Below are 26,415 nucleotides of genomic sequence, written 5' to 3' on the forward strand. Positions count from 1 at the left end.
AGCTTGTATTAGTCTGGGATCCAAACCTATCATAGCTGACTTGCATCTCCTTTGCGCGTTGGATCTCCTGCTTCAGCTGTCTGTGGAAAGCTTGCCAGTTATTCTGAAGCTCTAAAATTGGACCCTGGTGGTTCACTTTCTCAGAAAACAAACCCTTGGCTTGCAGTAGCTCCAACTGGGGCCGGCTATCCTCGAGGAGCCTTTGCAACTGCTGATAGTGAGAGGTGAGGAGATGAAAAGAATGAGAACAGGAAAGAAAAATGAATATAATAAGATATATAAAGATGCTTTTTCAACACCTGCACTCAGGCCTGGCCCCCCAATCATTCTCTCTCCTTGCATCCACACCATCCTTTTAGTGCTATGGTAACATAAGCCCCTCCCCCCACCAATCCTTCCTCTTCAGGACTGAGAAATGGGAATAAAGCTCAGCATAAATCTATTACTGCTGTCCAATAGGCATCGCACACCACTATCCATGAGTCAACTGGGCTGAGAAATGAGCTTCCGTAATTGTCGGAGAGAAAATAATACAAGAGCAGTCAAAGTGGCTAGGAGAACATGGAGTTCCACAGACATGGCAACAGCCTATCCAAGTAATTTGATTTGGAATAGAGTGTGCTGAAAAGGGTCCCATGCAACCCACAGCCAATGAATCCATCACAATAAGAAGGCCCTTCTCCCCCATCTACTTCATGCCTCATCTACCAAAGCTGCTTGCACTAGTTCATCTGAGGGCTTGCCAAATAACTCGCCTGAACAGGACAGACCTCCTTATGTCCTCCATATCACCAAGTCTAATGAGTTTGGCACAGACAGAGAGGAACATCACCAGATAAAAACGCAATAATGAGAGCTAGGCAACCATGAAGGGAAAGCAGGCAAAGAAGAACTGTGTAATCAAGTTGTCAGTGTCTGTTGAAAATGGGATTTGTGTGAACAATCTTCACTTGCCTGAGCTTATCCAGACAGTAATTACAGAAATGGGATTTTTCCCATTCTTCTTTTGAAAATTTCAAGGAGTTGAATCTTACCTGATAGGCCTGCAGTCGTTCTTGAAGTTGTGATTCAGGTTCTGACATCAGGTCATTACTGGGCATTGCTGCTTCCAACTCTTCCAGCTGTCTTCCCAGTTTCACTCCCATCTCTTCATATCGTGAGCGCTCCTGCAGCAAGGAAGTTTATACAGAAATTTAGGTGGTCTTACGCTATTTAAAAGATGACATTTCTTTAGTTTAAGCATGTTAAGAAGGCCTTGCTGATAAAAACGTATTAACTTAATTTGAATTTAACTGTGCTTGAGTGCACCTTACATCTGCATTTACATTTTAAATGTTTTAAGTATTAATTAATACATCATTAATAATAATTCATATTTTTCATATTTGGTTATATCCCTCCTCCGTAGGTACCTGTAAGTTGTGCTGAATGTGAACTCCGTGTCCTAAAGCCTGCAGAGCAAGCTCGGAGACCAACTGTTCAACTTCTTCTTGATCTTGCAAAGCTTCTTCCGGTATCCGCTTGGTTATATGCTGGATCATCACATGATACCACCTCAACTCCTTAAAGTACCTCTGTCAGAAAATGTATTAGACTATAAATGTGAGATCAATTAAATGACTGACTGTTTTCTGTATAATTATGTAACAGCAGTTGATTTAAAAAAAAAAAAAAACTATAAAAAACATATACACTGTATATAAGATTTTTTATTAATTTTTTTTTACTTGGAAAACGAACAAGTCTTGGTTTACAAGTACCGAATATCATGTATCACGCATGCGCTTCTTGTTTTGACGCTGAGCGTCACGTGATCACAAATGAGCCAACGGTTTTTCTCTCTCTTGCACTGCGGAATTGTGGGTAATTGTTTCTCCTGCTCGGTCTTAGCAGCACTAAGCATTTTCGTAACAGACTTACCAAAACAGCATAGAAAATACCTTTAGCAGGTCAACATATTGGCCTGCAAGACATACCATGGCCTTCCTTATTAATGTTTTAAAGGACGAAGAGGTTGGAAGGGCCGTCGTGGTCTGGGTGACCTCTGGGGTTGGAAGGGCCGTCGTGGTCTGGGTGACCTCTGGGGTTGGAAGGGCCGTCGTGGTCTGGGTGACCTCTGGGGTTGGAAGGCCCGTCGTGGTCTGGGTGACCTCTGGGGTTGAAAGGCCCGTCGTGGTCTGGGTGACCTCTGGGGTTGAAAGGGCCAGGGTTGGAACATTTTATTTTGTGTCTGTATGCGTGTGTGTACAGCGCATGTGTAAAGCAAGAGCAAGTCTCTTAGAGAGGTTAAAGATCCATTTTCTCTCTCTGTATCAGCCTGCTCTTTGTGTCTGTGTGCTCATGCGTCACTGGACACCGTGCCACACACACACACGCACACAGACCCCTCCTACTTTCGCCTTCACAAACAGAAACACTGCTCTGTCACGATTCTTTTTAAAAGTCAAGTGCAGGTTAAATTGTTTTATTTTTACTTTACAGCAGTGATTCCGTTAGTGTATCGCTCAATCAAGTGTCATTAGACAGATTTCTTGTTTATTTTTCCGATAAAACAGTGTTTCCATTGTGTGCACGTGCGTGTGTGAAAAGAGTGGAGGAAGGATAACTGAGTAAGATGAGGAGGAGGAGAGTGGAGGGGCTCCTTACTTTAGCTTCACACACACACACATACACGCATACACAGCGCCTGCGCACACAAACGGAAACACTTACCTGTCGGGATTTATTTGTACTTTTTTTTAAAGGAAAGTGCAGTTTCAATTGTTTTATTTTTACTTTATATTTTGTGTTAATTATTTTTATGCATTTATTTTTGGGGGCTGTAGAACGAATAATTTGAGTTTCCATTATTTCTTATGGTAAAGTCAATTATGCCTTGTAATCCAAGGTTCCACTGCATACATATATATAAAAGCATATATCATATATGATTTTAGGATAGCCGGATAGCCCTGTAAGGAGAGTGGGGTCAGAGCGCAGGGTCAGGATACGGCACCGCTGGAGCAGATAGGGTTAAGGGCCTTGTTCAAGCGTTTAAAAATGGGCAAACTTGGCAGTTTTGGGGATTGAACCACCCAACCTTCCGATCAGAACAGTAAACCAAGCTAGTGCATATACAGTAAAATGCAGGCGGTATTGGTCTAGCATAAAAATGTACAGCAGATACTAAAAGCTGTTTCAATATTATTTTCTGTAAATATATACAGGCTGACTAAAACAAAAAGTGTGAGCTTTAAGCTTGACACCTGCTTGATTGGTTGACAAGTGTTCACATACTGTATATGTGCAGGAGTGTGTGTGTGTGTACCTTGTGTCCTGTGAGCAGGCTCTGGAGTTGACTGCAGCTTTGCTGATGCATGCCTTGGCTTTGTTGAAGTCGCTCAGAGCCCAGCTCCAACAGATCCCTTAGACCCTGAAGATTAGCCTGATGGCAGCGATGTAGTGTTGAAACCTCTTGTTCTTTCCTCTTGTCCTCTCGCATGGAACTCCACACCTTGCCTTGAACACCCTTAGAACACAGCGCAAGAGGATAGTTAAGTAAGTAATGCTTACCCTGTGCTACTTAAGGAGAAGGCGAGGGTCCACGTGATGCCTTTTTCTTTGTTCAAGTGGAAAGAAAAAAAGACAGTGTACCTGTAAGTTGGACAGATCTTGAATAAAGCTGGTTGATTTACTATGCTGTGCTCCTTTGGCCTCCAGTAATGATACTGGGATTGCAAGGATTTCCTCAGCAATCTATATACCATGGAATAAACTTTAGTTATACTGAAGCATCTAGAGCTCTGAACATCATACAGTAGGTGCTTGTGAAGAACAAACCTGAAACTGTTGAGTATGCCCTAGCTTCTTACTCAGCAGGTCATCTTGGGAAGACAAGGCCTTCTGAATAGAAGATATGCAGCTATTGATTCGGTCCAGACAGGAGGCTGCGGACGCATCCTTGGCGACGGTGATCTTTGGGCTCATGCTGCTTATCGTGCCGCTTATAGAAGTCAGCTTTGATGAAAGACACTGAAAAGTAGAATGGAGTGACAAACGTTTAATAGAATTGAGAACAATATGTAACTGAGGTTTTAGAATATACACATTTATTACCTGAATATTGAAGAGATAGAGTTGGATGATCTCCTCGCTCATCTCTGATGGAGCCTGAAGTATGTGTGTGATTCTGGCGAGTGTGTGACTCAGACCAGTCAAGGCCTCAAACAGCTCGGACTGAACTGTTCCAGCCTTAATGAAAGAATCAGTCACAAGATTAAGACCCAATCTGAACGTCCGTATGCCATCTTAATAAGACATATTTATTTGAATACATTGGTCGTAGCTCTGTTAAACTCACTGGAGTGGCTGGAACGAGGATCTTATGATGGATAAGTTGAAGTCGCTCAGCATGCCCAACCATTTCCTGGTTAATAGAAAATACGGCATCACTAACCCCTTCGTCCTCAGCTATACTTTTCACCTAAAAAGAGAGACACGGTGTAATAAAATTGACAACACAACAATACAAAAACACTCAAGGTGGTTTATCACATATTATTACATTTTCCAGTTTTCCATCTGTAAAAAAAAAATAGCTGATTGGTAGGAAATGCAAACAGATGCTTGTACAACATGGGTTAAGTGTTGAATAATAGTAATTAATAAAAAAAAAAAAAGCAAACCAAAATGTAAAAAATTATTATATAAAATTGTTTTTAATTACATACTTGTAAATAATTTAGCAATTTTGCAATCATTTATGTTAGAATGGATAGCTACATCCAGTTGATTTGGACAACAAGTGTTGATTTGATTTATTTTCCTACTACAAACAGACAGGCTAGGCTTCCACACATTCACACACTGACCAGTAGTTTTTTAGTTCTGTCCTGCTCTACGTTTAATGAGTCCAGCAGATTGTCAAGTTTGGGGAGGAGTTGGACCCAGGTCACGTCCATGACTGCTGGCTGCTCAGGAACAAACAGACTCCTACCAATGACAGTATATAAATACAGAAAACATGAGTTGCTGTTAATAGGATTCCTCAGTCACCTCTCATGAGGTTACAGAAAAAGTAACCAAGCAGCCATGTGACGGATTTTTAAAACAAGGGACAACTTGCTTGGAACGGGAATGAAATTGGTGTCATACCGTGCACATTTCTGAGACTGTGCTTGTTCCTTTTGCTGCAGATCAGAGCTACTGCTGTGTTCAGCAATGGCCTCTATCAGATCTCTCTGCTCCTGTAGCTCCTTCTGCACCCCCTGCTGTAAATGAAACAAAAATAGCTCGTTCATTATTTCTGAAAATAAAGTGTAAGCAAAGCCGTGTCTGATAATGTGTGTGTATAACTGAGAATAATATGTATAGGGGGCTTTCCCAAACCTCCAAATTAAGTCTCAAATTGTCTTGAATTTAAATCACCTATGAATTGGCTATGTATTTCATACAAAACAATATGGAATCACCTACTGTACAACTCCACTATCAACTGTGACAATGTCATGTCAAACCATCACAAACTGTCCTGATTTGAACAGACCTGGAAACCCATGTTTTGGATACCTGTACTACAGGAGTTATGAATCTCCTGCACACTTCTGTAATAAAAACATCACCTTGTCAAGTGTAGTGTCTACTAAAGCAAACTATTTGGTAGCCTTGTGGAAAGGTTTGGTTTTTTTAGGAGAAAAGTGACAAAGGTTTTTAGCTGACATATTTTTTAGGATCTATGATCAGTTATGATCAGGCACAAATCATCTACAAAGCTGAAACTTTTTTAGTGGATACCTTGACGAAAGTCAAGAATCTGGGAAAGCCTGCTAATAGATTAGCGTACCGGTGCTGAATCCTCATGGGGGGTTGTGTTTGTGTCCAAGATAGGTGCTGAAGGCAAGACTGAAACAGCTCTCTGTTGGTCTTCACTGATTTGTCTCACTGTTTCCTTCCCTGTAGGTTTAGATTTAAACTCTTCCATCATTTCCTGAAATTCGGACCTTCTCTCCACATCTACAATGTCTTTGTCTTTACTGTTTACTAGTCCAGTCTTTACTGCAGGTGCCTCTATCAGCTCTGGTTTTAGTGCCTCATTCGGTGTCACTCCTTCAGCCTTCCCTGTCACTTCAGCAGGTTTGATGCCCTTCACCGTGTCCTCAGTCTCTTCACCCGTTATTCTAGTTGGCATGCTTATTTGTACAGTAGCATCAGTTGTCACGCATAATGCTGTATCAACAGGTTGTGGACAAACAGTGTCAGATGGAAGTCCAGCATCTTCTGGCTTTTGTTTAGATAAATTGCTAATTTCAGTCTCAGTTTTCAAAGGCACTGACTCCACTAACGTTCCACTTTCTTTAGGAGAAGATTCCTGTAAATTACAAAACTGTATTTTAGATTCTAAAGCTTACAGCACACAACACTCTGAAATATATGGATGAAAATAAAATGCATACAATACAAATTAGGAGGTAATGTGTACCTTTGTGATGGACACTTGGACCACGGTGGCAGTGGTGGTTTCAGCAGGAGCTTCATCTACTGTAGTCTCATCTTGGACCTGGTTTAAATGAGATTAAAATGAGAGATTGGTAAAAATAGACTGAAAGGAGGAAAAAAAAAGAGCTCTAAAAGAGTCTCCTGTCTCTTGAAGCCAGGAGTGTTGGGCAGCTGAATGTGACAACCCCAAGCTTTTTTTTTTTCTACTGTTGTATGTGTGATCTATGGTCAGGTGATAAAGGGAAAAATGAGAAGATGGATGTTTTGTCTTATAATCTATGTGAGTAATTCTGTAAGACTCTAAAAGCTGCAAGATGTTTATAATAAAATAGTTTACCAGTGTTTTTTCCTGAGAGACAGTGTCCATGTCCAGTGTTGGGACTGTAGTCTTAACTGACTTATTGTCCTCAATGACAGTGCATGTAATATCCTCTTTCTCAGTAGACATGGATCTGGACTCTTTAAATTCATCAGTTATTAGTTCTTGAATGCCAGACTCGGTGCCATATTCCTCAATGCTCTTGTTTTCACAAACCAGTCCAGGTTTTTCAGCTGATGTTCCTATCTGCACTCCATCTGGCATCTCTGTTGTTTCTGAACGTTTAACGTCCTCCAGGATTTCCTCAGTTTCTTCAGTTGGTACGTTAAGTTGCACAGAAGGATCTACTTTCAACAGTGATAACGTTTCTGGTGTTGTTCCAGACACATGAGTTGTATCGCCATCAACTGATCTGCCGCTTGCTGTTTTTGAAATAGTTGTTTCGAGTTTATTTGGAATTTCACTTTCCAGTTCACTCTCCACTGGTCTTTCGGACGCTCCTGGGAATGATTCCTGTAGATTTAAGTTTCAGATTTAAGATAAGATTTTAAAACACATGACATGGTTCTGATAAAGACAGATGCTAAAATACATTTCACACAATTCATATAAAAAATACCTTAGGGAGAGACACTTGGACCACAGTCACAGCACTGGTTTCCACAGGATCCTCACCCACTGAAATCTCACCTGAGTCCTGGGTACAGGGTGAATTGGATAAAGTAAGTAAATGAACACATCTGAAACACATCTGCTGTTTAAACAGATTGGAGATGAGCTGAACAGATGAATCAGACAGACCCCGTAATTAGAATAGCAAATTTCTTTTGTATGTGAGAAACAAAAGCAATCACTATGTGTATCAGATGCATATAGTGATATTCAAATTAGTATCTCGGCATTTATTAAAATCGGACAGGGATAATCAAGAAGAGATCACTGAAATGGAGGTAATCCGTTTTAGCTTTTTGGAAAGATTTGGCTATTTTGTGGCTACTGTACTTTGCTATTTTAATTAAAGTACAAAATCATGCACGAATTATAAATTAATCATACTGATTTCCCTGAAATATGGAAAAAAATGCCTAAAAGTAGACATTTAAATAAAATCTTTTTTTTTTTACCCTGTACAAAAAAAGTGTCATTGTAGACAGAAAGACAATATAGTGCAGCTGTTAGATAAGCAGGAAGACTCAGCAATATGAAGTTGACAGATGCTATCTGCACCCAGGTGTCTACAGGCTATAATGCTGTTTGCACCCTCAGTGGAATAGCATATGTGTGTTTATATAAAACCTCAAAAACCTAACCCTAACCATTTTGGCTAAATTTGAATGATAAAAAAAGCAAGAAAGCATAATGTTGTTGGAAGGGGTAGCCTTGTGTTCTTTTATATTATATATCCTTTATATTTGTATCTTCATATGAGTTTGAAGCACGTGGCTATTGATTTCTATCCTACTGTTAGTACAATAAATTAAAATGTAACTTTTCACAGTTCGACATGCAGTTAAATACTTATTACCAAAAAAAAAAACTTCTGATCAGTAATAAGAGGCTTAAATGCTTGAGCTACCACCGCCCTTGAAAAGGCTCCCCTGTCTTCAGCCGTTAAGCCACATCGTATCAAAGTACATCATGAATTTTTTTTAAATGGCAGGGCTGATAGCTGTCATGTGCCTATTCTCACCTGGGTGCAGACAGACACTCTGTATAAAACTTTATGTTGTGTACCCACAGAGACAGGATGGAAAAGCTTAATTAGACTTGAATAGTCTAAAGCAGGCTAGAAAGTGATGTTAAAAGGAGAAAACATCTAGGAAGTTAAAAGCAATTCCACCAGTTCCGGTAAGGCTGAGAAACTAAAGTTTGATGTCTCCTGTACCTCTGACGCACTGCAAGTGAGAGTCTCAGAGGATGAAGAGTGACTGCCTTCATCCTCATAATCATCATCAACCTCTTCCTTTGAGAATGCTGTTTCCACAGGCACCTGTTTGACAATTTCAGAATTTTTTTTCTATCCAAAGTTTAATTGGATCCCCAACCCCATTGTCTTGAACTCATTCCTAAGCTAAAATATCTTTTCATTTGAAGTCAATTCACAGAAATTGCTCTGCCTTGGACATTTGTATTCATCTATTCAAAGCACATTTAAGAATATCTCAAATGTGCTTAGCCTTGCAGTTGCTTAATCAGCGTGAGACTGGATGCTGAACTCACCATCATTCCTCCATCAGAGGGAGAAGTAAGAACCATGGAATGACCAATAGCAGCCTAAGAAAGAAAATATAGTTCATTGCATGAAGCAAAGCATGAAAATCACATCAGTTATAATAAGTAAGTAAAATGCATCGTCCAGAAAATAGTCTTAGTTAAAAAAAATTTTTACACTAAACTTGTCTAAGGAATGCTTCTTTTCTCTTATTTTCACAGACATAACGGATAAGAGGAAATATTCATTATATTATGGAGATAAAACAAAACATCTTATGTACAGTACTTACATCGTTAGATAATATACTATACTAACTTGTCAAACAGAACAGATGAGGATCATAAAAAAGTCTGACATTTGCTGTTAATGGACCTGACAATTTGAGGTATTAAATGTTAAAAGAACAGACACATACACTTTTGTTTTTAACTGCTAAATGTTTTTTAACAATGTTTATGCCAGATATTAGGTATCATGTTCCCATGGTAATTTTGTAATTATCATTGCTTTAAGAGATGCGCTTCATTGAGTCGCTATAATCAGTCATGTATTTTTGGCCCAAAAACATTATTAAAGCCCTGAGAACAGAGCTCAGGAGGTGGAGGTCAAAGCTTTCCAACCTGCTTTCATGTTAGATAAGAGAATCAAACACTACCAGCAGCTATAAACCTGCCAAGGACAGAGAAATGTGAGAAAAATATCAGAGCTAACGCCAACAGATATACACAGTTAGCATAAAAAGATGTGGCCAGTCAGAGCTCCAATATCACAAGTGTTTTATATTCATCAGAATCTGTAACAAAGTGCTGAAATGACTCCAGTGACTTGACAAGCCTTTGGCACTGGAATTGTGAAAAAGCGCAATCTAAAAACTGCCTGCAATAAAACATGGCTTTCAAACATGTCTGAAATATGTCTGTGCCATTAGGATAGAAAAACTCCATACATGTGATATTCTGCTCATTCAGTACATTCAGGTGGTCAACTGACTCACTTATCACACAGCTGTTTAGTTCCAATCCTGCTCTTCAAATTGTTTGTGAATAAAAATGCTTTTACTTTTGCTATTAAACATAGTTATGGCATTTTCTGGTGATGTAACCCTAACCCTAACCCATGCAACTCCATCGATTAGGCCAGTCACCTCACAGAGCACTAAAAACCTTGGGGATCAAAGTGCTGCATAACACGGCAGAAAAGGCATCTAGATGGCTATGGACCAAGCTGGGTGATCCGTGGACTACACAAGCTACTTAGAGACAAGCTGGAGGCTGATCACTCCTGGCTGGGTTGCCTGGGTGAGTTTGCCTGATGTTTAAAGACCCCAAACACCCGATAATCTCAGGTAACATCACTGATGATGTGTCTAAATTGCATCAAGAGATGTACAGTCTGTTAGAAACTTCGCTTGGTACAGCTCAAAAATTTCTGAAATAGCAGCTTTTTTTTTTACCAGGCAGTGTATGTGACCTAATCTGTGAAAACCCAGTCAATCCTTTTCATTAGCTAAAACAGCTTGCAAATGCTTAATCCAGTTAGGACTCTTATTTTACAATTTTAGAAATTTCCCAACACTTTTCCATGCAGAACATTTCTAGTTTTAAAATATTGCTAGGTCACCTTGCATGCACCGCATATCTAAGATCTACCTATAGATGAAGTCAAAGACTTTTGTCATGTGTATACATTTATAATGGGTATACAGTATGCACAGTATTTTATTAAATAACAAAAAAGTCTAAATACTTATTTTTCTTTAGTGAAAATGTGTATATATGTGACTGTAACCCATCCATCTTATGTTGAGCATTCTCTGATACTTTTTTAAACTTTAAACATGTGGAAAGTCATTTTCTGGCCAGCCACAGAGACTGTGAAATTTTCACAGTGAGAGTTATTAAAACCTTTAGTGCGAAGTCATTCAGTTGCCTAATGCACTTCACTGCACTTTTTAAACATTCAGGTCAAAATTGCTCTTAAAAAGACCAGTTCTAGACATAATTATCATTATTTTGTGCATATGGGTCAAAAGGAGTGTGACTTGTCCAGATTGGTGTCAGACTACATAAAATGATGTAAACAACCCAAATAAAGTGTAACAGCATAAACTGAGTTTTTTTTAAAAAAAACATTATACAACATATCACATACTTGAATTTTTTTTTTTTTTTTTTTTTAGAATCCCTTATATAGTCAAAGTCAAAATCAATATGTTTTTAATAAGCCCTCATATACAGTAAGCCAAATGGTCAACACCTCCATTAAACGATGTTCATATCATTTATAACTACATGTAAATCAGCAACGATCTTTATCTTAACTTGCAAATTTATGAAGAAGGACTGAATAACAAATTCTAACATTATCATCTGGAGAACAGCATTCAGTAAGCAGTTTCCATCTTTCTTTCTTTCCTCATTTATTTATTTCCTTATTAATTTTTTTTCTAATTTAATTGCCTTTTTGTTAGATATTTACAAACAAATGTGCTGTTGCATCCAGATTAAACAAATGTCAAAAAAATAAATGTGTTATTTTGTTACCATTATTAACATAATTGATGCTAAATGCATAATTGTATTAATTGTATCAATTGCATAATTGTATTAATTATGTAATAATGCTAGTTAGGAGAACCTTAATGGAAAACATTACCAAAATTTACAGGTTATGTCAGTGGGCTTGCAATACCAAGCCCTCCTGTATAAGGTTTCATTTATGGCATCCAGGTTTTTATTTTTTGTGGTCCATTAATGTTTTAAAGAGGATTATTTTGTCTTTTTGTGAAACTGAGTGCAACAGCACCACCAGCGGTTGCAAGAAAAAGACACAGATTAATATGAAGCAACAGTGTGGAACAGGTTTAATTAGTTACGTGCCAAGATTTGATCTCCACTTATACAGTATAACGTCATATCATATTTTTATAGCCTGCTTCATTGATACATGGTTATACATTATCAGCAGTGCTCGATTTGTGAAAGAAGTGAATTATTTCCCTACACATTTTTTTATTTTTCCCCTTAAATGAGTTTGGAAGCAAAATGAAAAAAGATTAACCACACGCTGTCTAATTAAAACTCTAATTAAGTTTTTTTTTTTTTTTTTGTTAAAATGAAACAATTAGAACATTTCTGTTTTTTGATATTTAAAAAAAAAGCAGCATGAACCTTAGAAAGCATCACAGGCTTGAATGTTTGATAGCTAATAAATCTATTGTTAGATATTAGATTTTAAACCCCCAACTAATTACCTGCAGCCGTCACTGCCTAAACCAGATCTGAGCAGGATATCAGAACTGAATGCCTAGTCATAGAGTGCAAAGCCTATAATGTTTGGCATGCTCTGAACCACATAAAGTGATTGTTAGGTAGAATGATACAGACCCTGAATGCATTGCTTTGCTCCTCGGTGAGCCGTTGGAGCTCATTGATATGGGGATGGAGCTGCTCCGCTCTGGGGAAGACCAAGAGACTGAGCTCAGCTCCTGGAGGGAGACCCAGGCCATCCCTGCACCTCTCGATCTCGGCTAAGGTCCTCTGAAAGGCTTGCAGGTTTTCTAGGATTACCTGGTAATTTAAATAAAAATAATTATGTAAAAATGTCATAAATAGCCATAAATAGTGGCTATGATACAATAAATCGTGGTTATGAATAAATTCATATATAAAATATAAAAATATAAATAAAGAATGGGTATAAGAAAATGTCAAAATGTCATACATAGTATAACATTACAAGTAACGAACATGTTATTATTTTATATAAAGGGTGCTGACTTGCCTGTCTGTTTTGAAGGTGCTCGTCTGGACGGATGTCCTCAGTCTCTACAGTAGATAAGATACTCCTGATCTTTGTGATATTCTTCTCCATTGTCTTTACCTCTGCTTCAATTGCATCCATCTCCTAGGCAGGGAACAGATAACTATTACCTGGATATTTAGAGAATCTTGGATCTTCATGATTTTATGCACTAAGTCTCAAAATTGGCCAATTGGATAATTGCATGGATGCACAGATGTCCATGTGTTCCTAATAAATGTTGTCTGTGATGCTTATTTTATAGTAATTAATTCTTTCATATTGTTATACAGTTGCAACAAAGTTTTCAGACCCAGCAAGACACCCAAACCATATGCCAAGAAAACACAGGAGTGGTCAAAGGCCTGGAGTGGCCCAGCCAGAGTCCAGAACTGAACTCCAGAATCTCTGTATAGACCTTAAACTGGTTATTATTGCTGCCACAAGTGATGGATCTGAACTCTTATGTAAATTGGATATTTCAGTCTTTTTTTATTTTATAAAGTGATAAAACACTACAAACATTGTTTTTACTTTGTCATTGTGTAATACTGTATGTTGAATGATTGTGGTGGAGGGAAAAAAGCATTTAAATGCATTTTAAGATGTGTGAACCAACAAAATAAAACTTGAAAGTCTCTGGGGAAAAAAATCAGTTACTACTGTAAGATTGCTGTAAAAATATCAGTCTTGAATCTTTATGAAAGTTTAACCATTGACTCTTGTGCTTACTGCTGCTGCATGCTGGAGCTGAGAAAGCGGCTCCAGAACACTGCTCTGCATGTGACTAATGTTGGTGCGTATCTGCAAAAGGTTCTGCTCCTCGGTACTGGTGTCACACACAGCTGATATCTCCTGGAGTGAAGCCCCCAAAGCTTCCAGGGACCTTTGCATCCCTTCTGATTCATCCAGCACCATCTGGCAACCAAACAGCATCTCAGACTTCAGTCAAACTAACTCTTCTTTTTTTAAAACAATACATTGCATACAGTGGGGTCTAAAAGTTTGATACTGCTAGTGAAAATGCTTCTGTTTGGAAATCTTTTTTCTAATTTAAAAACAAAATTCAATAAAGTATAATAATAATAATAATAATAATAATAATAATATTAAATAATATAATTACAACAATAATGATAATAATAATAATTACTATTAGTATTATTACTATTATTATTATTATAATTACTATTATTATTATTATTATTATCATATACGTTGATCTAACAAATTGTGAAAAATCAAATATAAAAAAAAATTGCATGATCTTTAGAATTTCTTAGTATTACGTATTTCCTTTATTTGCTTTAATAAAAGTGTGCATTTAAGCCGAATTTAACCCTAATGATTCCTTTAAAAAATCCACTGGCTTATCATCTGAAGGGGATAAAACTTACAGCATATCTGATCTTATGTGCACAGGACTGAACATATACCAAATATCATAAAATTGCTTAAATTTAAATTCTGACCTAAAAATTGTGCATTATTAAACATTGAATAGACTCCAAGATGTTTCACTTTTCTGTATTTTGTTGTACAATTTGAAAAAATACAGAAAAAAAATGTTGATGGAATCTCAATGCTTGGACTCCCCTGTACATAATTAAGAACATTCACATTTTACTTCTTAACCTTATATTTAAAAACATCATGCTTTTCACAATCCTTTCGCAAAGATAATCAAAAATAAAACACTTTCCTCTATAGTGTCTATATAAATATTTACAAGTTATACACCCCGTAATATGAGACTCGAAGCTGAAAAAATCATTACACGTTTAAATAACCTCTAATAAAATTATCAATAGCTGCTCATTAGTAGTGTGTGAAAGCATTTTTATTTCTGAAAGGTCATTCTCTGTGAGCATGAGCAGCGCCTGACAATTAGTTTGCCTTGTTTTATGCAGTGGCACATTTACAGCCTACAATTACTGATTTGTGTTAAAAACATGACCTATGAGATTAAAAAGAAATCAACTGACTTAACATGTTATTAAATGAATAAAACACCATGTGAGAGAATTGAATTATGCCTCTCACTGCGTGGCAATGGCAGAGAAAGACCTGAAAGATTTGTTCATGGACTTGCTGTTGATGATAAAATATGACTAAATTATACTGAGCTTTTCTTAGTAGTTGGTCCGGATAAGGCATAATGTTTTCTATTGTGTTTAAAAATCTTATCTGTGGTTTAGTCCTATAAACTTAAAAAAAATAATAAAAAAAATAGATAAATTATGTAATGTGAAATACCAATGCAAAACATAACCAGTAACAGTTATCAATTTATAGCCATTAACCTCATCACTAATTGTTAGGCAGTAAATGTAAATGCTCTTGCCATTCAGTCAGTTTCCCGAATCCAGACCACCGAAGGCAAAACGTTAAGCTTTAGGTAGCTGGACTGTGACAAGTTTTAGTGGAATACCCATAGACATATTTGGATGTTTGCCCCCAGAGTGTTTAACCAGAAGGCACTTTAAACGTCCCATTGATCTGACCTGTAGGGAGTTGGCATGGCTATGCAGACACTTGGCAGTCGTGTAGGTCTGAGAAGTCTTTAGCCAGGACTTTGTCTCAGCCAGCCAGCATGTGGAGCTACGCAGAACGTCATCATATTCTTGGAGATTTGTATGGATCTAAACAAATCACACAAATAAATTGAGATACAAAAAAAGTAACAAGCACCACGTCACTGTTCATTTCTTAACTACTGCTGATGAAATATGGAATCAGATTTGTGGCCTCATTTATCCAGTCCTTTTGGGTGTATATTAGAGTGCTCTATCATCACTGGCCAACTTCTTTTGGGTGTATATTAAAGTGCTGCTTCCTTATTGGAAAGACCTTTTTAGATTCTTCCAGCAAGCAAACTGGGATCCAATTTCTCTGGATAACAAGCACTATAACTTCTTAAAGAAATTTAAATGAATCATTTGACTGTGTGTAGAACTAAATGGACTTGGATATACTGTATGGGCTATAATCACTGCCAGGCATTTAAGACAGGACATGTATATCACACAAAGCAAATTCCATGATGAAACCATCTAAAATCCAATCCTCAAACAAGCCCTTCCTCTGAGGTGACTCTGTGGGGTGCCAGGTGAGTTCTGAAGTACAGACGGCAACAGGAGAGTATCTAATTGTACTCACTCTGTTAAAGAAGGCAGTCCTCTGCTCCGCCTGTTTGGCGGCAGCCTGGTAGAGCTGTAGGGGTTTGGTGAGATCGTCCATCAACACATGAGCTTTCTCAGGCTGCTCCTCAGCCAGCTCTTGAACCTCTGCCTCTAGCTCACTGATCCGTGAGTGCCACTGGTCCAATTCATCCCACACCCGCTGTACATGTAGACATAACACAAGCCCAGAAGCTTAAAATACAATATTGTTATGAGTAACTGACTTAAGTTATTTCTGTAATAATAATGTTCAGGGCAAGAAAATAATTTGGTTTGATTCTCCCTAAATTGTAAAAGCCAGTACTTTTAGTTATGTATAAATTAATTATTGAATTATTCCATTAGGTTTTTCCAGACCACCTCATGTACTATATGCTATAAAACACAATTTTGTTTTATTTGGACAGATTACCTTTTTTAATAACTTTTTTATTGTGTAATATAATTGTTTATTATATTCAGGATTATTTTATAAGATAGGATTGCCTTTTAATATAAAAAGAAGACACACACACACCTTAAGAGTTCTCTCAGCTTCTTTTACAGTGGGACTCTTTTGCTGTAGCAGGGCCTCGACACAACTCAACCCCACAGTCACTTTGTCCACATGCTCACTCATTTTCTGAAGAGAGCCGCTACTCTCCATAGCCTGTCTCACCTGAAATAATTTATTTATTTTTAAACCTTAAATGATCTCCGTTCTTTGAACTGTAGCCATAGCAGTTTCTCTGACTTTAGAGCATACACAACAATAAAGCATACATAAACAAACTGTACATATTTTTATATATACTGTAGGATATAATCTAATGCATTACAGTGACAGTTTGGTTAAAATTGTACCTGATACAAAATAGGGAAAGACAAAAGGACTTCATTATACCTTGTCTTTAGCTTCCTTCAGGGACAGAGTGACTTGATCATGTAGGTTCTGAACTTCCGGTGGTACATCACTGCTCCTCTTCCTCACCCTCTCCATAATGTCTTGCAGTTTGATATTCTGGGAGTCTAGCTCTGCTCTAAGCTCCTACCAATAGTGAGACAGAGAGATGAAACATTGGACATCACAGAAACTGAATTTTCACCAAAACCTGTAATTTATCATTAACATTCATTATTAATTATTAGTTTATGTGTTGAGTTAATTACATAATTTGTGCTTTAAGTCATTTCAACACTAGCTTCACAAGCCTGCAGATAAACAGTACAGGATTTTTTGCATTAACCCAGCAAAATGAAGTAATGCGTCTACAGACTAGCACTAAGACGATTATGATAGTGAAAGTCACTAGTTCACAACTCTGATCCTGTAGTTCTTGCTGTTCTGCGTTTCAGTCTTTCGTGTTATTAATTCAATTCAATTCAATTTAATTTATATAGTTCTTTTAACAATGATCAGGGGCTCAACAGTGGCAAACCGCCCGCCTGATCAGCAACTCAGTGCCTTAACCCACTTACTGTTGCTTTAAGACAAGAACTGTTTAGTATGTTACTGTGCTTTAGAAAGCTCATTAAGGCTTACAGTACATGGCCTATTTAAATTCCTATATTTAAATATTAAAAGGGAGATGTAGTTTATTGTACCGCTTATATAAGAATAATTGAAAGTGTAACCACAAAAGCACCAAAATATTTCATTTCTGTATAAAGGGTTGTAGGTTTTGTGTAGGTTTATTAGCTGAGCTGAGTTATAAATTAAGAGTGTACTCTACGTCACCATTGTATGCCACCTAGATCAGCCGAACGACGTGTATAAAGCGAGCACTAACCCGTATATATCCAGGATCAGACTGGCTCTGCAGGGCTGATAGCAAAGAGCGAACTTTCTCCTGCAACCCTTTCAATTCTTCCTGAAAGCGTCCCCACTCCTGGATCTCAGACAGCACATCATGTCTCAGCTCACTGCTCTGTTCTCTAAGGCTAGAAATAGAAATGCGCATCAGACATCTTACAGACTCTGAAGATATTTACAGGGAAGTTGAATTTTACACTGTTTTAAATCATGTGCGTTTGTAGACGACATACCTTCGACAATGGCTCTGTAGTGACTGCAGTTCCTGGCTTATCTGACTCTTATATTCATGAAAGTTTGAGGCACTCAGCAGTCGTGATTCACAGCGTTGAAGACAAACCAAAGTAAGTTGCTCTTGGTCCAGGGCATTTTGGAGCTCTTCAGTTCGTCCCAGGGTTTCCTGAAGTTTACCGAGAGATCCCTTCATCTTGGAGATCTCAGAGATATTGTGCTGAAGATGGTTGAGAGCTTCTCTGGATCTCTTGATCTAAAAGCACATGTTCAACACAGTACTACTAACACCGATACCGATATGTTCTTTGAATAGACTTTATAAACACAATTAAGCATTAAGAATATTAGTAAGATAGTTTGGCATTTTTTTGGCAGGTGACTTACTCTTAATGTAATTTCCTTCCACTGTGTTTCTGTGAGAGCTACTCTGGAGTTCAGTGTGTCTAGCCGTCTCTGCAGCGAGGCCCAATGCCTCTGTAGATGTCCCAGTGTCTTCTCTGCACCTGCATTACAGTTCAGCTGTGGGCATTTTCCTTTCATCTCCTCCAGCCTTGCAGCAATGCCAACTAGCTCCTCCTGAAGGACCTACAGATTTAAATCATTTTTTTGATTAAAAAAAAAAGCCATAATATTTAAAAAAATATTTTTTTAAATGAATTATGTCCATGTCATGTTTATTTTCAATAACTCACCTTAATTTTGTCAAGCTGGTCTTTGCACTCTTCTGAAGAAATTGGTTTGTGGCTGAAGCTGTCTGAAAGTTTGAAGTCAAAGTTTTGAAGAAGGTGGTTCAAGTCATCATGTTGTTTAATGTGTGTGGCCAGTTCCATTAAGCACCTGAAAATGAATCGCAGACAAAAAAAAATGAGATATACATTAATATTTATATTTACTGTATGTATAATTTTATTATTATTATTATTATTTTGCAGTAATGTGCAAAGGTCTTGAGCCTTCTGCTAATTTCCTTACATTTTGTTTCCAAAGAGCCAGACTTACATGTGTTATATAATGTATTTTTAAGGAATAATTCTCAAGGCTTCCTAAATTCCTTTTCAGCCCAGTCCCTGTACCTTACCAGTTTCAGAGAAATGTTTTTGTTTGTTAACCCACACAATGCCTTAGGAATCATTCAAGCATAAAATACACATCTACTTAAGGTATAAACCAGTGAGAAACAGTGCTAATGATTACGCATGATCATGCCAGTGATTAGTATACTGGTGATGCTGAATCCTAAGTGGCTGGAACAGACAAGAGGGGAAATGAGGTTGCTGCTGAGGTTATTACAGAAACAACCACATTTTGAAATTGCACCTTTAGGTACTTTGCAGCCAGTTGCGGTAAAACATTTGTTCCCATTTCCTCATTGTAAACTACATTGTTTAATTTAATTCAATAAGAAGAAACAATGGGTGGCTCAAGATTTTTGCACAGTACTGTACAGTATATGAACAACACCACTAAGTTAAAACTTTTGCCCTTTGAACATTAAGTTCAAGCTGTTCGTAACAGACAAAGACATTCTCATGGTTCACAAATCTAAGGTAACAACAAGGGAGACAATGTAGTTACTTCTGAAGGGCCTCCAGTTTGAGCTGAGCTTGTGCTTCCAATTTGGCATCAGTCACATGGAGGTGGCTGACAACCTCGATGTGGAGCTTCTTAGTTTGAGGAGATAAGCAGGCTTGTGAGGGCAATTTCGCCTGTAATTCAGTCATGTGATCTTGGAATCCTTTAGAAAGATTAGTAAGAAGTTGTTGAGTATGATTCAGTTCCTCTTTAGTGTCTTTGAAGCTGACGGATGGAACCAAGAGTTTAGTTTCAATCTGCTGAAGGAAACCAACAACTCTTTGAACAGCACCATGATAGACTTTCAGGTCCTCCTTAGCTTTGAGAAGGTTTTCCTAAACAAAGACAAAAATAGTACTTTTCTGAATACAATTTCTACACAATTTTAAAACCATACCAGTTAGTAGTATGCCTGTTGCTATATAAATGTGTTTTCCATCCTCACATTAATGAAAAGGGTCTACAATAGGACTATGGTTGGCGCAATGTGATAAGTACGTGATATACTAGCCACTAAATGTTATCAATATAAATTTACCTAAATGTACTAATTACATACATAAAATGTTTATACAAACATTGTAAACAATAACGAAAATTATTTCTTTTAATCATATAAAAAGGATTTACCATCTGCATTTTACAGTCTTTTAAAATTCTTCTTCCTGTGTCAGCAGTTTTTTCATAGTCTTCAGGTGCTGAAGTACAGTCTTTGCAGAACTCCAATATTCTTAGCCCAGATGCCACTGACCTCTCAAGTGTCAAGCATTTTTCTAATCCTATAGTAATGTCCTGGTCACTTGGATTAAGGCAGCTGTTCTGCTTTAGTTGCTCTTTAACTCCCATAAAATGTTCAGTTAGAGGAGTCAGTTGACTTACACTACCAATGCTAACCAAAAGCACGTCCTCCTGGCTTTTAACATCACTGCTTATGATGTTTTCCCAAACAGTAAGACATTGCAGCATGCTGCGAATCTTTTGTCTCTCTGAATCCAGTTGTGATGGAAAGAGGTCACCAGAAATGGCCTCCAGTTGATCTGCTGTCCTCTGACATGATATCTTCAGCATGAGTATCTCCACTAGCAGGGTTTGACCCATACGGAATCGTTTATCAGTATCTCTGCTACCATCCGAGAGCTCAGGAACTCTTTTCTTCACTGCCTCAAAATGGTGTTCTAAATGATTTTTGGATGAGAGATATTCTTCATGATCCATACTCTGCTGATCGAGCAACCTCATTTTTTTTTGCAAGTTAAAAATGGTCCGTAGAAGGTCTTTCCTCTGGTTCTCCTGGCAATGCTGAACTTCCAGCACTTGAGCAAGATGCTCTATCAGCTTGTGTCTTGTAGGATCAAAAGCGGCAAGCGAGTCTCGTGTTACAGGATATCTTGGCTGCTCAAGGTCATTTGTTATTTGACGTAGACTTTTCTGAATGGCAGTAATTTTTTCGGTTGAAGATTCCAGGGTATGCAAGATCTCTTCTAGTTCCTGACATGTGATTTGCTTACATTTTACAACCCTACTGATCTCTTCTTGCAAGGTGGTAAGTTTTTTGATTAGGTGGAAAGTGTCCATAATATTAAGACCGTGAGCTACATCCTTCGTCTCATCTAGAAGTCTCTGAACGGTAGATAGCCGCTTCTCAGCATCTTTTAAAGTAGCTTTGTGCTTTTGATGGTAGACTCGCAAATCTGTGGGAGAGCTTCCAAGCTGGATTGCTGCAGCTTTATTGGACTCTTTCTCTAAGAATGAGGCCAGCCAGGTGCTATTATCTGTAATCTGCATGTCCAGTCTCTGTCTAGCATGCAGCATTTGGTTCAGTTCTGAAGTAACACTCTCTGCCTTTTCTGAAATCTCACTATAGAGCTCCTCTAAGGTCTGCAGTGCAGATAAAATAAAAGATGCGTCTACCTGACTAAGTCCTGCAATCTCCTCTTTTAATTTACTAACCACAGAGGCCAGTTTGAATTTCCTTGAGTTTATTTCTGATTGCACTTTTTTCATGCTGTTAACCTGGTGACTGGCTTCCTCTGGGAAAAGAGACAACTTCGTTTTCTTGGTTAATCTACTGTCTGTTCGTTTTGCCCAAACAAACCAGCTTTTCATAGTATCAGTGATCTCTGTCAATAGGTGATCTTCACTGGGACAGGCAGCATAAGCAGAAAGTTTCTCCTGAGTACAATCCAACTGACATTTCAGATTTTGGAAAACATTGCTGATGTCTTCTTTCTCCTTTATCCCTAATGGACACTGGAAAAGAGCCTGTGAAAGCTCAAGAAGGTACAGGTATTGCTCGTTTATTTTCACGAACTCGGAGAATGTTGTCATTTCCTGTATAATCCTTTGAGAGTCCTTTATTTGAGTCAAAGGTAAAGAAGTAGCCATGTGCAGAACCTCTACCTCACCCAGAAGTGCCTCAGCACCCTTTATTAGGGTAGAAGCTTCTGAGATACAATGCTCAGCATGCCGTAAGTTTCTGTCTGCTGTCCCCTCCAAAATCTGCCACTTTTTCTGCAAATCTTTCATCTGGGTTAGGCATGCCACTGGACCCTCAGCCTCTCCTAAACAGGGTAACACATGGTAACATGTATGCATCAGGTCTTCTAACATGTTCTTATTCTGCTTCATGCGCTGGAGGAACGCACACAGTTTTGCAGCTTGAACAGCACTGCTTTTCAAGGAAACCCTACATGAACACAGAAATAGATTCGATTTTGTAAAAATAGTGATACATATCAAAGATCTATACATTATCCCAATGGTATATAAACTCTCACAGGCTCAATGAATCCAACCCTTCTTCCAGGTTCTGAAGTGTATTTTGAAGGGCCTGGATTTTTTGGTGATATTGTGTGACCTGTTGCAGCTGGGTTTCTTTAATCTGTACTGTGTTTGTAGCTTCCAGCAGAGCTGAACTCCATCTCTCCGCTATTCTTTGGTTGAGGTGGGAGAGACCAGACTGAGATACTGAAGCCAACTGCTCTCCAACATACTGTCTAGAGTGCTGAAGAAACAACAGAAATGTAATTCCCATTTACAATCACAATGACAACTTAAATGTCTCTGGTTGTAACTGTGTACAGTTTTTCTTTATATAGAAAAGGACGCGGTAAAGCACAAGTCTGTTCCAGTTAAGATGCTTTTCTGTGTGCCTAAGCTTAAGTTTCAGTTTTGGGTAATTCTGTCAAATAACACAAAAGCTGAAACCTGAAGAACAAGAACGAGCTTCTTTATGCGATTCCCAGTTACAAAAAAATGACACAGGAAAGCATACCTCTGCTTCTTGAAGTTGCTGACTCATTTGTTTAGTGCTTAGGTGGGCTGGCTGATATCGACATCTCAGAATCCTAAGAATAGCCCTTCCTAGTTGGTTCTCCAATTCTGTCATTGATGGGCATAAAAGCCAGGTTGCTTCCCGATGCTCATTTCCCTAAGAACAAAAAACATGGCTGCTAAAAGAAATTTATGTGAGCATAGAAAATTTGTATTTAGACTACTTAGTTTCAGGTTGCTTCCTGTGCAATCGTCCCCATTGTTACTGATACATATGTAATGACCATAATACCGACACTTAATACTTAATACAGATCTACTAACCACACCATGATGTTAGTTTTCAACATATTAAAGCTAAACAAATTACTATGTTGTAGGACATATTATTCATTTATCTGCAAAAACTAAAATAAAAAACAAAAAAGTAGTTATTATATTTGTATGTTTTGTCAAAAGTCCTACACACTTACTGTTGCAACATAACTGGTATCCATTACAGGATGAACGTTTGTGCTAATATCCAACAAAGTGTGCAGCGCTGATGTTCTGCCAGGCTGGTCTGCTGTCCTTGTTTGCTTTCCATTGTCCTTAAAACCTTTACACTGATCTCGTCCAGATACATTGGTTTTGGTTTTGGACATTTCTTCTGGCTAAGCATTTAGAAAATAATTGTAAACACATTTGAGTAAAAAATAAATAAAAAGGAAGTAATGATCGTTGCGTTTTATTGTAAAAATCATGTGTAAATGCATGTAATCCAGTGGCAACTGACGCAGGAATAATGCCTTCCTGAGAGCTGGAGCTTCTCTATGGGGTGTGGTGTGCCTTGAGCAAATTAGACAGCAGCTCTGCTGCAGGGTCTGTACAACTAGTTGGTGCATATAATGTAATACATCAAGCATTTACAGGCACAAAGTGACAGTTGCAAGACCACAACAAACACCAACCTGTGCATGTGTTATGTTATAAAACATAAAAATCTAATCATGAAAATCTAAATTTACTCTGTATATAGTATATATAATAAGCATTATGCAAAAATGTCAAAAAGCAGGAGTACAATATACAAGAACCAGTACATAAAATTATGCACAGTTGGACAGGAAGAGCTCAGAGATCCTTTCCTTTTACCTTTAGCAAATGTTAAAAATTAAAATATAAAGCCATTAGACTTTTACATTTGGCATTATCAGTGACACAGTGAGAAACAGCCAAACTATTACAAGAAATGGCAGTGAGAGAGATTTTTTTTAATAGGAAGTTCCCTGGAACGGTCGAACACATGTAAATGCTTGTAATTTATTTCAAAAGACCTTTTCAAAAAAGATTTAAATATAACTACAGATTCACCTATAAATGTCAAACCAATAAAAGGAAACATTTTCTGGTGCTGTAAAAAAAAAAAAAAGGAAGGCCTCACACGAAAAAACACAACAATACAGGGCTTTGGATTCTTTCATAGAGGACCACACTGCAATGTAAAGCAAATTAAAGTTAATGCATGTGAAGATACCTGTGAGAAGTCATTGCTGTCAGAATCTTCAACTCTGTCTTTTGAGCCTGCGTCTGCAAGGATGCTGAACTCCAACTCTAATGGTACTGTGGTGGTTATTGGTGACTCGGGTTCAGCTCTGCGTGTCTCTGAAATGCCCCCTGAAACTGGAACTTGCTTCTCAATGGTCGACTTGACGTTTGTTAATTTTATATCAGTAGGATAATTGCTCGAGGCGCTGGCATGACTAGAGCACACAAAGGCAGTGCTTGTAACCCTTAGTTGTTCATTATGTGCCTCATTAATATTTTTTGCTTGTTGATGGGCTTCCTCACCCTGATCATTTTTCTTCACCATAATAATTTTGCTAGTTTTAGACTGCTCTTGTATCATACCAGCACCCTCATACTGTAGCACATGTACTTCTGTAATATCCCTGCATTGCAACGTACGATCACTTTGATCTCCTGACACATCTGCATCTCCAGTAGCTCCTTCTGCAGAAGTTTGGAGCTGTGAATGGGGATTTCCAGTCTGACCCATTTGCAATTCTCCAAAAGGTTCAGAAATGTCTGGTACTGAACCGTGTGTAACTTCCTCAAGAATGTCCTGTGACTGCATAAAATCCTCATCACATTTTATTCTTTCTGATTTTGCAGTAGACGTTTCAGGACAAAACACATTATCATTATCATCAGCTGACTGGTGCCTTTCAAGATTTAATACAGGTTGATCAATATCCAGAACGATGGTATGAACATTTGCAGAAACAGGACCACTTTGCTTGTCTTCAACATTCATGCATTCAGTTTCCTGTGTGAACACAACAGTGTCTTCTTCTAACTTTGTTTGTTCTTGGTATGGGTCATTGCTGCGAATTGGGATTGCTATCTCTTGTCCATGTTGTTCGTGCTGATCCGGAGACACAGGAGATTTGTGGTAGTGAGCAGATCTATCATTACTCTCTGCTGTTGTATCGACTTCCTGATGTTGCAGCACATCCATGTCTGAAATGAGCCGAATAGATAACACTGAAGCTTGTTGACTTGACAAATCTGCAACTTCAGCCAAACTTTCTGGGGCTTGGTGTTGATGAGCTCCACACATGACTCTGTGTGGAGTATAATCATCTTCTTTATTTGTCTGTTTCTGTTCCATTTTTGGTTTTAAAATTTGAAGAACCTCTCGAAGTGGCCCATGTGAAAAATCACTTTCTATGAGTGTAGATTCAGTTACTTCTCCAAGCTTGATGGTCTCCTCTCCTGCTTGGGCCTGTCCAGGTTCTGGGTCATTTGTGCTTTTGGCAGTTCCGCTTGCTGTCTCTTGTCTGTCCCCTGTGTCACCATCAGTAGACACACTGTGTGGCTGGTAAGTAACACTTCTGACATCAAGGTCTTCTGTTGGATGAACACCCTGATTTCGTAGCACATCCTCTTCTGTGAATTGTGCATTTGAATCATCAGGACCAAACTTATGATCATCAAATGAAGGCTGTCTTTCAGGATATAATACAGGTTGATCAATATCAGGAATGATGGTATGAACTTTATCAGCTCCAAGGCTGCTCTGGTTGTCACTGTCCATGTGGATCACAGAAGAATCAGGCTGGTTCGTATCAGGTATCTCCTGCAACGAGTCTATATGTGTTCTAGAAAAGTCAACAACCTCTGCTACTACTTGTGTGTGTTGACTTCCCTGTGTGCACACTATACCGCCTTTTTCTAATTCTGCTCGCTCTTCCTCTTGCTCGTTTCTGTCACCTGGGATTGCTCTCTCATGTCCTTGTTGTTGCTCCTGATCTAAAGAAACAGGAGATGTTTGATGGGAAATGGATCCAGCATTAATCTCTACTGTTGTATCGACTTCCTGATTTTGCAGCATATCCATGTCTGCAATCAGCTTGACAGATAACATTGAAGTCTGTTGATGTGATGAATCTGTATCTTTAGTCAAATTTTCTGCACAAACAGGAGTTTGGTTTTGTTGAGGATGAGCGTTTACATCCTGACCTGTTGGCACCGATGCTGTAAGTGCGGTCGTCTGAATCTTCTCTTTGTG

General features: G+C 38.2%; 1 protein-coding gene across 1 annotated transcript in view; it reads right to left on the reverse strand.

Moving 5' to 3' along the window:
* LOC128515024 (nesprin-2) overlaps window positions 1-26,415 on the reverse strand; it is a 118,797-nt gene that overhangs the window by 40,693 nt on the left and 51,689 nt on the right. The window contains 35 exon segments of the mRNA XM_053489005.1: window positions 27-211; window positions 1,035-1,166; window positions 1,413-1,574; window positions 3,308-3,508; window positions 3,634-3,735; window positions 3,820-4,011; window positions 4,096-4,230; window positions 4,340-4,462; window positions 4,851-5,010; window positions 5,134-5,246; window positions 5,822-6,346; window positions 6,458-6,523; window positions 6,812-7,306; window positions 7,413-7,490; window positions 8,679-8,810; window positions 9,014-9,067; window positions 12,395-12,577; window positions 12,792-12,914; window positions 13,542-13,727; window positions 14,853-14,900; window positions 15,314-15,451; window positions 15,969-16,151; window positions 16,509-16,649; window positions 16,875-17,018; window positions 17,761-17,911; window positions 18,017-18,270; window positions 18,402-18,602; window positions 18,710-18,854; window positions 19,593-19,924; window positions 20,220-22,275; window positions 22,367-22,593; window positions 22,864-23,010; window positions 23,336-23,515; window positions 24,379-24,625; window positions 25,137-25,140. Coding sequence (XP_053344980.1) covers window positions 27-211; window positions 1,035-1,166; window positions 1,413-1,574; window positions 3,308-3,508; window positions 3,634-3,735; window positions 3,820-4,011; window positions 4,096-4,230; window positions 4,340-4,462; window positions 4,851-5,010; window positions 5,134-5,246; window positions 5,822-6,346; window positions 6,458-6,523; window positions 6,812-7,306; window positions 7,413-7,490; window positions 8,679-8,810; window positions 9,014-9,067; window positions 12,395-12,577; window positions 12,792-12,914; window positions 13,542-13,727; window positions 14,853-14,900; window positions 15,314-15,451; window positions 15,969-16,151; window positions 16,509-16,649; window positions 16,875-17,018; window positions 17,761-17,911; window positions 18,017-18,270; window positions 18,402-18,602; window positions 18,710-18,854; window positions 19,593-19,924; window positions 20,220-22,275; window positions 22,367-22,593; window positions 22,864-23,010; window positions 23,336-23,515; window positions 24,379-24,625; window positions 25,137-25,140 — 7,945 coding nt within the window.

This window comes from Clarias gariepinus, chromosome 27 (assembly GCF_024256425.1).
Source record: "Clarias gariepinus isolate MV-2021 ecotype Netherlands chromosome 27, CGAR_prim_01v2, whole genome shotgun sequence".
Taxonomy (NCBI): Eukaryota; Metazoa; Chordata; class Actinopteri; order Siluriformes; family Clariidae; genus Clarias; species Clarias gariepinus.